At 46.3% G+C, this 12,486-nt stretch overlaps 1 protein-coding gene and 1 long non-coding RNA gene across 14 annotated transcripts in view; one reads left to right on the plus strand and one right to left on the minus strand.

Annotated features, from left to right (window-relative positions):
* LOC135107002 (uncharacterized) overlaps positions 1-12,486 on the minus strand; it is a 184,482-nt gene that overhangs the window by 30,314 nt on the left and 141,682 nt on the right. The gene's annotated exons all lie outside the window — the stretch shown is intronic.
* LOC135107000 (paired box protein Pax-5-like) overlaps positions 1-12,486 on the plus strand; it is a 169,956-nt gene that overhangs the window by 23,366 nt on the left and 134,104 nt on the right. For all 13 annotated transcript variants that reach the window (XM_064016522.1, XM_064016509.1, XM_064016521.1 and 10 more), the window contains exon 2: positions 1,984-2,333. In XM_064016522.1, the coding sequence (XP_063872592.1) occupies positions 2,237-2,333 (97 nt within the window). In that variant the 5' untranslated portion in view covers positions 1,984-2,236. The remainder of the gene's footprint in view (positions 1-1,983; positions 2,334-12,486) is intronic.

The raw sequence follows: 12,486 nt of genomic DNA on the forward strand, positions 1-12,486 counted from the left end.
TTTTGCTTCCTGTCTCTGGATTCTTTAAATATATTTTGTGAAATGTATGATTAAGTGGGGGGCATTGTGACGGTAGCCAGCGGATGTGTTGCTTGGGGAGAAAGAGGAGGAGGAAGAGTGGGAGAAGGAGGAGAAGGAGGAAGAGGAGGAGAAGGAAAAGAGATAGCAGGTGCTTGTGTGTTGGAAAGAAGACTAGTGTTTATACTCAATCTATGTTACTTGACGCAGAAAGACACCATAATGAAAATAATGAAACTAACAATTGCTACAGGCGACGATAAAAGCTTGATGAAAGCTAAATAAAGATTATGATTATGTTGTCGATGACTACAGCGATAAAAAAAAAAGATGATAATGACAATGACAATGATGACGATGGTGACCAGCACGCAACAAGAGATGCAGAGTTGGGGAGAAGAAACTGTGGATAGTCTCTCCAGAAGCTGCTCCAAAGACTAAGGGAGAGACGAGCACTGAGAGGAGAATCAATCACCCAGACACACACCATAATTACGTTAAAAGAATGATGAACATATATTTTCGTCTCCCACTCGCCTCCGGTCTCAATCGGGAGCCTCTACCTGCCACCTACCTGACACCACACACTTGGCCACTGTTAGTTAGTCCACCTGACGACATGAGTCCGCGGGTGGGGCAGCAATAGCCTTGCGCACACAAGACGACACGAAATAAAAGACCCACAAAAAGACAAGAATACAAGACTCCCTTTTGCTATGTATTCAAGGTTGTTATGGAGCCACAAACGTTAATGAAATACCAGCTTAATTATCGCATTATAGTCAATTTAAACAGATAAACTGGAATAACTAGAGTCCATCTGTGCATTTGTATACGAAAAGTACCCAGCCAGTTTTCAAGGACACGGGTCTGTAATAACAAAGTGGGTAAGAGCTGTTGGAAATCTGGGTAAAGATCAGGCGGCGCGCGCGGTACAGCTGCATTAAGGGTTGGTATTGTTGTCAGCTGAGGGCCGCAGTTCGTGACCCACCTATCGACCGTTCAATCTTAACTATTACTGTAAATTAACCTCGTGTCATGTAAATAATGCGGTCAAGCGGGTCTTTTCCCTTTGAGTCCATCGTCATCTTTTCTCCCTTTCCGGTCCGCTTTTACGTAAATTTTCTGTCTCGTAGAGGAGAAAGGGAATGTCAGGATGAAGGAGTCTGTTAAAGGTGGGATGCCAAGGAGAAAGATAAGAGCAGGGAAAGGAAGACTGAACTGTAAGCTGAGTACCATACAAGTACTACAAATACAAATCAGCGCCACGCAAATAGCATTTCTTGGATAATAGAACCAAATGGGCGTCAGTACGTGGCTCCCCCAAACAGGAGCTTAAGAAGGCAGCGAGGGAGGGAGAGGCAGTGTCCAGTGAAAGGGAATAAAGACCAGGAGAGTAAGGTAGAGACCCTTCCTGACCCCCACGATCATAAATACCGCAGATATGTGAGCGTGATGAGCGGCAGGCTCGCTCAAGATTTCTGTGAAGGGAAGTGGAAGTTGCTGCAGCGGGATCAGGTAGTGGTGCCTGGGACGTGCATGGTAATAGGTGTTCATCCACGCAATGGCTGTTAACTAGGTGCTGGAGAAGAAGAACGAGCATGTCTTGTTGGAAGCTGATGTCGACACACCTCATATGCATGTCAGGCAGAGCTATTAATTTGAGTTAGAATTTGTTCATCATGCTGCCGGGCCATCAGGGCAGAGGGAACAAAATCCTCGCCTCGTGTACCTTGTCCTGCTCGACGGTGAAGCGTAATGAGTTCAGAGTTACCGGTCACGGTAATTAAGGATGATCAGCTCCTCCCCGGTCCACAGGTCATGGGACCTGCTAGCCGTGTCATGTCAGCACATAAAGCTGTGTATATTAATCTGCTCCCAGGGCGCCGTGCAGGCCCACCTGGGAGGCCGAGGCAGTTCTCTTATCGCCCAGGTTAACTTACACCACGTTTTCTTCCTTTCCAGGTGTTGAGGCGCAGATGAGAGAGCGAAGGTGAATCTTCTCCCGACGCTGCCCCGCCTACTGTCCTTCAGGGACTCTACTTGGGGTCATCCATCTGACGCAGGACAACCAACCCCGTCACTAGTTCCAGCCGCTGAGCTGGACTAGTGCCCACCACCGCTTCCCCGAGCCAATCACCCACACAGGGCATTTCTGTTCGCCCTCTTCCAGCAGCGCAGCTTTGCCACCGTAACCGTGGCAGAAGAAGCACTCTTCATGATTACCATGGATATTCCGCCCCCGCCCACTCCCCAAGTAGTGCACGCGCAGACCATCATGCAGCAGCCCAGCCCAGAGGACGCCAAGAAAAAACGTGAGTATTCAGAACCCTCCTAATGCCCCTTATTGTTTTCCGCCCCTTGCCCCTCACTCGTAAGCCGCCGTGCCCCTCGTGCTTCCACTTCCGCCCCTAGACGCTGTCAGGGGCGGCGGCAGCGGCAGACGATAGGGGCGATATTCCTGGTAAGAAGGAGAAACTTTCCCTTCACGACGCTCACCGGTGTTAAAATACTCTATAGGTAGAGTTCAAAGAGCACCATTCTATCTTTTCCGTGGCTAAGAGCGCTAATACAATCTTATCAGCCAGCCTCTCAGACGCACTAGACACCTCGGTGGGTCATAAGGAACGTTGATTATACACTTCTGTCAGGGGATATAATCAGCGGTCCTTGTGTGGCGGACCCCTCCCCCCCTGCCCGGGCCACGAGTCAGGTATTTAACATCGCTAAGAAAAGACTTGATAATCTTATCTCTTCATGATCACAAATTCTGAGGTACATTCTTAAAAACTAAACTGCGTGGCTCTCGTAGACTCCGAGAGAGTGAAATATATTACTGCCTACGCTGCATCTCCATTCTCTCACTCTCTCTCTCTCTCTCTCTCTCTCTCTCTCTCTCTCTCTCTCTCTCTCTCTCTCTCTCTCTCTCTCTCTCTCTCTCTCTTGTTCGTTCACACACACACACCTGTCATGCTCTTTCTGTTTCATTAGATCCCAGGTATTAGTTGACACACGCCATTAGCACAACCCTACATCACGCCGTCACCTGTGTTTGCTCCTCTCACCTGACGCGATGACGAAGGCCGGGCCGCGCGAAGACGAACATCTATTAAATCTCGCCTCTCTCGAAACACGTATCATCAGATTCTCACTGGCAGACCAAAACGGATTGCTCCCATTCAGATCAGCATTGCCTCCGTCTCCAAGGTGTTTCTCATTCGTTCGCTGGTGAGAGATGGATGGCCACTGAGTCGGGCATGAAGTAATCTCGTGTCAGAGGAGCCAAGTTGCTCATTACGTTGAATTATGGTAAAATTATCAGGCGTCCGTAACAACCCGTCCAGCGAAGCGGGTCTTGCCCACTGATGGAGGCTTCCGGGTGCAGTAAGAGTCGCCTGGGGAAGGGAAGGGATTGTGGATGGAGAGATGGCAGGGTTTCATGTAGAGGGTTGGAGAGAGAGAGAGAGAGAGAGAGAGAGAGAGAGAGAGAGAGAGAGAGAGAGAGAGAGAGAGAGAGAGAGATTGTGGGAGCAGAGGGGAAAGGGAGGAGAGAGGAAAGGAGACCGTGCACTCGAGAAAGTTGCAAAAACAAAACTTGTTAACTTTCTGTAGCAAGGCGTCGCTGCATGCACGCTCCACTCCCTTGCTGCTTCCACCTCGGTCTTCTATTTATTTAATGTTGTGGCGATATTTTTCTTCTTTCTTTCTCAAGCTCACCGCATCACTTTTCACATGAGGCACCTTTCCTCGCTGCACCCTTTGTCTTCAGTACAGTGCATGCATATCTTTGTTCTCCCAACGTGTCTTTTATTTTCATTCTCTTACTTTGCTGTTAACTTCTACATTTTTTTTTTCTTACACTACCCTATCAAATATTCCACACACACCTCTTCATATTCTTTCTCTCTAGATTTCATTTCTCGTCCCTCGTCCCTTCCCTCCGCTACTCGCCACCAGAGTGGAAAGAAGGGGAAGGGAAGGAGGGGAGGGAGCACAGCAACATCTGCGAGCCGCCGTCAGCCCGGGGCGCGATGCTACCTTGTATTTTTCTTGTAATCAACGTAGAGAGACAGTAAAGCAGACTCGGAAAAAAAAAAAAGACGCATTGACGTGGTTTCCAGCTTTCAGGGTTCCTTGTAAAGTCAGTATGCGCAGGTAAACGGTCGGAGAGGTGCCAATCATCATACATTATAGCCTGAACACAAAGAGTATGTGATTAGGCGAACAGAGAACATGGTTAGAGACAAAGGCACTGATGAGAATAATTACAGTTGTCGGAGTTATTTTTTGTGGCTTTGGTGTTGCCTTTTATCATTGCTTCATTATGGCAGTGAGCATGAGATGAAGAGGAGGAGGAGGAGGAGTCGGCGGCCCTCTTCGTGATGGCGAACACTGGACACAAGTCACTCGAACAAGGTTGAGCAAGGAGTCGTCGCGTGGGGACCCCGATGGAGACTCCCATCACGACCTGCCCCGTGCACTGCCACCATCCATCCTGCGAGCCTGACCAGATACCATCTATCCAAAGCCTCAGTTGGGGCTACTGGTGCTTAATTTCTACCTTACGAAACCACCGTAAAACCATCGAACTGGTCAAGGTGTCGGCTGCGGTGAAGTGTGTGGGCACACGACTCGCTGGTCCCAATCAAAGTGAGCCGTGAGGAGATGCCCTCTACAGCGCGTCCAGTAATGTATCCCACTCTTATTAACAATTACTGGAATCGTATTGACAGTAAGTGGCGGCAGCACACCCGAGGCATGTGGCATGAGCCTCTTGGGCCACTGCCAGGTATGGAGTAATCGTAAACCTCGAGGTGATGGCTTCTAACTGGATTACTGCTTTAATAAACTTCTTCGTACGAGACCCAACCATTACGCGGGCTCCCATCAATGAACGCACCTGTCTGGCGTGGCCCAGGTGAGTGCTGCCTCGGCATGGGTGAGCGATGACTCCGGAACACGCACTCACGCCGTCAGATGCTGAGGTAAAAAGCCACGGAGCAAGAACCTGGTGGACGGGCGGTAATAATTCACAGTGAGGGGCGGGCTGCCTCCTCCACGCGGTGAATTAGAGCCACAGAGTGTAAACAAAGAAATTTGGCGGCCGAGTCACACAGAAAGGCTACGCTCTCTTGGCCACAGCGAGGCACAAGGGAAGGACGAGCTGCCTCAAGGGGAGTCTTTGGTCAGACAAGGTCGTTTCTCAATCTGATCGTTAAATTAATACTTAACTACGTGCATGGCTAACGTTTATGAGAGAGCCCCTTAATTAGAACATTGACTGAATAACTAGATGATTAACAGACGGACATAGTTAAACTTGAAAGCATTCCTTAATTAAATACAAACCAAAACCTAAGAAATAAATAATAATCTTTTATCATATATTTTTATTTCCTCTTGAAGATTTTTCGAGCATAAAAAAAAAAAAAATAAGAAAGAAAGAACGTGCAAAGACGAACCTCAAAACCAAGACTTCCAAAAAAAAAAATCGGTTACATGAAAAAAAAACAAAAAAAACAAGAGAAAAAAATCGTGTCACTGCGCTTGTTTTCGTATTGGACCAAATTTCCTGTTCCCGACCCAGCCCAGTTAATGATGATGAGCCAGCGTGAGTCGGTAATGCTAACTTGATGATGATGGCGCGAGGTGGTGGTGGTGACAGTTGCTCGGAGATTGGGGGAGAAGGAGTGGGGGAGGAGGAGTGTGGAAGTCAGTCTCTCTCTCTCTCTCTCTCTCTCTCTCTCTCTCTCTCTCTCTCTCTCTCTCTCTCTCTCTCTCTCTCTTTCTTTCTACAACTATAATGTCACTACGTCATCAATGAATGTTTATTAATAGAGAGAGAGAAACAAGAGAGAGAACTAGACACGGGCAGGTAAACGTCGGAACTCTTTGCCTATTACGATCTACTTAATGAGAAGAGAGTGCTAACAAGACATCACTAAAACGAAATCTACCAACCTTGTGGGAACTCTTTTTCTACTTTCTTGTGGGGGAGACGTGGAGGGAAAGATAATTAAGGACTATTTTTTTTTCTTTCTTTCACTGTTTTTGTTCTTTCACCTACTACTTTTTTTTTTATTTTTTCTTGTAGCTCTTTGTCAGTCTCCTGTTCACATAAAGCACCTGTCTATTTACACGATAAGAATAATGATAAGGACATAATCACAGCCAACACCTTCAGGGCTTAAAAACTCATTCCCTCCCATGCACCTCCCATTAAGTGCCGGGTTTTCCCTCCCACCAAGCCTCCCTCGGGAACATCTAAAGGTCGCCAGGTAAATATTGTCAATGGCTTGTCAACACGGAGTCGCTGGAGGCGTCATTAGCGTAGGCAGGTGAGTGAGTGGGGCCCTCGTGGTGGTCCCTCCCTCCCTTCCTCCCTCCTTCCCTCCCTCCGGCCCAACACCTGTCTGCTCGTGTCCACCTGTTTGCGAGATGTCAGTTTTTTTTTTTTTTCTTTTCTGGGTTGTGTGTTTGATTCTTTTTGTGTTTTGTTGTATTGTTGTTGTTGTTGTTGTTGCTGTTGTTGTTGTTGTTGCTGCTGCTGTTGTTGTTTCTTTAATATTTACCTTTCTGCATAAATTTTGAATTATTTCCTACCTTTTCCTTCTTTTCTTCCTTCCTTCATTCATTCATTAATTATTTCCTTTCTTCCTGCATTCCTTCCTTCTTCCCTGATTTTTTGGCGAGAGAGAGAGAGAGAGAGAGAGAGAGAGAGAGAGAGAGAGAGATGCTAGTACTAAGCTGTACGGATGACGCTGCGGGAAATACCGTATCAGATCCGCCACCGTCGCCTTATAATGAGCGTTGAGGCGAGCGAGTGGTGAGTCGTGCATGGATGTGCGTGTGTGTGTGCGTGCAAGGAAGACCCTCCACCCCCCCTCCTCTCTCTCCCTCTCTCTCTCCACGCCAACATGCTCCCCACTCATGCTTTCTCTTATCGAACTCAGCTTCTCTTGATCTAAAACTAAAAGGTCGACGCGAACACAGTGCCGGTGGTGGTGGTGGTGGTGGTGGTAGTGGTGATGGTGGTGGTGGACAGGCGTGAATCAAGACCGGCCGGCTTCTTCCTCCGTGACGCAGCAGGAGGAGGAGGAGAGGTATCCCAGGGTCCCCTTTCCTGCTAACATCCCCTATACCCCTTTATCCTCCCTCCCCCTCCGCTTTCTCCCCCCCCCCCCTCTTTAGATGGATACTAGCGATGAGATTCTCAGAAGAGGCTATAGGCTTCCCGCAGGGGTGCTCTCTCTCTCTCTCTCTCTCTCTCTCTCTCTCTCTCTCTCTCTCTCTCTCTCTCTCTCTCTCTCTCTCTCTCTCTCTCTCTCTCTCTCTCTCGTCGGAACAATAGCTCCAGCCGCTTTGTTTAATTTAATGATTATCTAGTTAATTTCCTTTACTTGGTGGGAAAATGTTAAAAGTTCAATCGATGCGCAGAAAGAAAAAAAGATACTTCACTTTTGAGAATCTTCACTCGCATCGTACTAAACTTGTTTGATTGAGTGATTACTTTCGAAACCTTTGCACTTTTATTTTTATTTGTTTACATTTTTTTTTCTTATCAAGGCTACCGACCCTGTCATTATCTCTTGTTCCTGCTTCTCCTTCTTTCTTGTTACTTGTTCTTTCTCTTCGTTCGTTACTCTCTTTTCCTTAAATAACTTTCCCTCAATATTTATTCTTTCTTCATCTCTCTTTTCCTTCTATTATAGTAATAGTTTCCCTTCTTCTTTTCATTTACTAGTCTTTCCTCTTTCTCCTCTTTCTTTTTCTCCTTTCAGTGCTCATTACTCTCCTTCTTACTCCAGTTCTCCTTTCATTACTCCTCTTCCATTTCTTTCCCACATTACTCTTTACTTTTCCTCCCCTTCCCTCAGTCAAGCGCTTGTTATGTGGTTAGGTCTCGTTATATTTCATTTGAGACTTCTGGACACTTTCTCCTCGCCACCTGCGTTTCACCATCACAGGGAATGTCCATCTCTGCCTCATCTAAATAGTTGCTGGTGTCCTCTTGTATCTTTGCATAATACAAGGAGGTTAGGGAGTTTATGAATGAAGGTGGGTGCTACTCTTCCGAAAACCACAAGCGTGTTTATTTGTGTATGTGGGTCAGGGAGCAAAAACGCAACCCTACAATTTGATCAAAAGTAAACTAACATATTGCCGGGGCCCCAACCAGCATCAGCAACAGCACAAAGAACCTGAAGGCGACTGATGATTAGACAAACCCCGAGTTATGTAGCTTATGAAATTCTAATCAAGTCTCGTGGGTGATCAGGGGAGGGGAGGGGACGGACGGAGGAGGCACCAGCCAAATGAGATGTTCAGGATCAATTTAGCGGGAGATCACCAGGCGAGGAGGATGTATCACAGCGCTGCGCCGACTGACACGATCATTGGCCAAAGAATCTCGGTGTAAAGTTAGTCAAAGCAAGATAAAACACCTCGATAATGACACCAGTTTCTCTGTGTTTTATTTCTTCTTAGGTAATATTTATTAGGGATTTTTAAACTGTAGCTACAATATTCTATCGCGTATATTAAGAATCCCGCTGTTCAAAGCCTCCATGGAACTGCAAAGTTGGTCAAAGTAGAATAAAATATATCATGAATGACTCTTATTTCTCTGTATTCTATTTCTCCTTTGGTAGAATTTATCAGATAGTTTTTTATACTGTAATTGCAATGTTTTATTGCGCATATTAAATTCGCGCACGTGCTCATATCAACGCCCGATGGCTTGTATAAAGTTTCCGCACGTCAGGACTTGGATCAGCATGCGTTATTGCAACACATTACACTTCATACGTGTCTCGCTGACTCATAGCACGTCACCACGCTGAACTTGGCCGCAGCAGTGTGTTGCGGCGCCCCACACACTCCGCCCCACCTCTCAGTGGTGCGCCACGCTGCTCCCCCGCCTCCAGCCTCCTTGACTGACGCGCCAGGCAGATGGAGAGTCACTTGTTCGGTGTCGTAACGTCGAGACGAGAGTAACAATGGCATCTTACGAGTCTGCCGGTTGGGAAATTTAACTCTTTTTCGCCGCAAGAGTCTCATCAAAGGCCTTTCTCCTTCTCTCCCTTCCCCTCACCCTTTCCGCATCTCCCTTCTTCGCTTCCCGTCCATATCCCTCTCCATCTCTCCCTAATGACGGGTGGTCGTGTATCCGCCCTGACACACATGTACTTGAGGGTCGCCACCACCGCCTCAGACCAAGGATGGCTGGAAGGGGGAAGACAGAGGCGCATAAAAGAGTGTTTACATCGCTTCCTGGACGTGAGAGAGAGAGAGAGAGAGAGAGAGAGAGAGAGAGAGAGAGAGAGAGAGAGAGAGAAAGAGAGAGAGAGAGAAAAAAAAAATATAAGATCTGTACGTTTCAAGTTTAGTCTGAAGTGAATCTGTTTTGTGATTTAGATAAGGAAAGGAAAAAAAAGAGAGAGAAAAAGAGAAAATAAGACAGATGAAAGTGATGGACGAGTAAGGCAGGAAAGACAGACACATAAACAGACATATAGTCAGGGCGAGAGACAGGTAGAGAAGCAGTAATAAGTGGAGAGAAAACAGCGAGCCCTTCAAGGTGCCGTCCCAGTGCTGGATGTGGAGGTCGCGCCGGCCCTCCCAAGGCCTCGGCAGGGGAAGGAACACAAGGGCGCCGCGTGACACTTGTAGGATGAACTGATAAATGAATGTGTAATCGGATAAATATAACTAACATGGTATTGAGACTCTAGATAAAGGAAAATTGATGGATATGAATCGAGTCTCTACAAACTGAATGAATTAGTATTGCAGTAACAACACGCTGCTATGTCATGACCACCACTACCAGTACATATACTTAAAAAATCGATAAAGAACAATTGATACGAATATAAGTGAAATCCCTGCCATGTATCTGGAAACAAAACAGAGTACAGTAAAGCAGTAAATAACACGGTCTTTCATCACGACCACCACCACCAGTACACATATCTAAAAAAAATAAATAAAGACAGAAGAATTGATAATAGTAAAGACAAAATTCCTGCCATGTGTGTCTACAACCTGAACGAAGCACAGTAATGCAGCAAACAACAACAGATTCTTACATAACAACAACAACAACTCTCTCCACTCCATATACCAAAAAGCAAATCTTACCCTAAAAAAAAAAATAAATAAATAAATATATATAAAAAAAATAACCACTCATTTTTGTACCTCTACTCTACGCCTGGTTGGGTATTGCACTCCGGCAGGGAAAAGAAAGAAGGAAAAAAAAAAAGAGAAAAAAACACACATAAGTTGCGTGACATGTAAGTGGTTCACGTACACGTACAAAGAGGGTTTTGTTCTATCCAGGAGGTGTTGTGTTTCACTTGAATTGACGCTACGGTATTTGAACCAGTGAGTCCCGTTCCGTTTCAGGTGTGTGTTGTGTTGCGTGTTGCGTGTTGTGTAGTGCACGAACACAGAGAGAGAGAGAGAGAGAGAGAGAGAGAGAGAGAGAGAGAGAGAGAGAGAGAGAGAATTGTAAGAAGGGTGGAGGTGGAGGTGGAAGAGAAGGGGAGAGGAAGAGGGGCAGAGGTGAGGTGGGGTGGAGTGGGTGGGTGAACTCAATCGAGCATCTCTTAAAATTTAGGATCAAACAAACGTCAAGAGAAAATATGCTGAGGTCACTGTGACTTCCCACACTGGAGTAAATTATTGCCTAGATCTCTCTCTCTCTCTCTTCTCTCTCTCTCTCTCTCTCTCTCTCTCTCGTTTTTCATCACTCACCACTGTCTATTCAAACTTCCCCCCGCATGTTTTTCTTCGTAATTTTTTCATCCATTCATTTATTCGTTTCTTGTATTATCACATGCACTCCACCCTTTCCTTCTTTCATTCTCCTTCAGTGTCTCCGTCTCCCCTTCCTCTCTCTCCCAGTCCTCTATTAGCCTCCCCCCATCCTCACTCCCTCAGTCCTTCCCTTCCCAGCTTCCTCTTTGGGTTCGTTTTCTCTTACGAGACAAGGGGGTAACTCTCGCAACCATGATATCTCGCTACATCGTCCCCACCTCCAGTACTTCTCCCCCACCTAACCACACGCTGCCCTTGTCGCTACTTGTACCTTGGCTGCAATTCTGTAATGAGTCCCCCTGTCTATATTTAGTGGATGCTTCTGGGTTTTACTAAGCTTACATAGCGCGGGGAGACGAGGATTAGCGGTGACGTGACGGAGATGGACGCTGCTTCCTCCCTGACTTGATGAACATCCTCAATTTTAAGATAATTACTTCCTCACCCCTACGGTTCTGTGCAGGATGTGGCCTGTCCAGGATAGGGTATGGCTCCTGCTCCTGCTTAGTGCCCCCTTGTGAACAGTGGTGGTCAGAAATCGAGTAACATTGCGCACTTCTTTCTGGGCCTCTGTATTTTCCTTCGATCCTAAGTTCTATAGTCTGTTTAAAATCAATACACAGATTTTACAGGGAGACTATCAGACTAAAGAAAAGGCGACGCACAGTGGAATTAAATGCAGTTTCAACATCTCTGACAAAAAAAACTATACAGAAAAGAATAACAAGTCACAGAGGAAGTTAATGCATAAAGTTTTTTTTTCTATTTCTAACCAAGACAATATTTCCTCAATCCTCATCCTTCACCGGTCATCTCTTTCCGTTCCTTCACGTCCTTGCCTGCTATGGAGTGCCTGCAAGTCTCTTCCTGTCAACTGCTACATCCTCCTCCTCATTTTTGGACATTCCTCGCAGTCTTTCTCTCCGCCTCCTCCTTCTCTCCGACCTTGATCATTCCCTGACTTCCTGTTTGTCCAGTGGCCTTCCCAAATTGTTTCCCATTATTTTTGTTTGTTTATTTTCTGGTTCCTAGTGCCTGTCCTTCCGGTTTCCTGCCTCTGAGCTTCACCGTTACGGGGCTGTTTCACAATTTCGGTCCGTCCAGATAAGAGAATAATTCTAAAATGGGATCGTATCTTTTTGTAACAGACGAGTAAATGCAAGTAACGAGGGAAAATTGTCTCTTACGCAACCATTTCTCTCTCTCTCTCTCTCTCTCTCTCTCTCTCTCTCTCTCTCTCTCTCTCTCTCTCTCTCTCTCTCTCTCTCTCTCTCTCTCTCTCTCTCTCGTCTCGTCTCATCTAGTGGCTATAACCTAACTCTCCTGAAAAGCTCCGTGAATGCCATTTCCCTATGTCTAGTGAAGGCTACGAGGCCCTATAGCCCTTACCTGTGACAGCATAATTGCCTGTATCTTGCCCCGCGCCCTCACTAAGATACGAAGTGAGACAGAGGAAAAGAGAAAACACAAACTGACCAACTGTTGCAGCTAAATTCATACATAAATATTCATTGGGACTGTAAAACAAGACGAGGAAGGCCATTATGGATTCCAGTCAGCGCTGGGCAGAACAAACAGGTCATAAAACACCGTAAAACATAAGATTCAGAGGAACCCGGACCTTCTTCTTTCCTCCCTGAGTGG

This window comes from Scylla paramamosain, chromosome 14 (genome assembly GCF_035594125.1).
Source record: "Scylla paramamosain isolate STU-SP2022 chromosome 14, ASM3559412v1, whole genome shotgun sequence".
NCBI classification, from domain to species: Eukaryota; Metazoa; Arthropoda; class Malacostraca; order Decapoda; family Portunidae; genus Scylla; species Scylla paramamosain.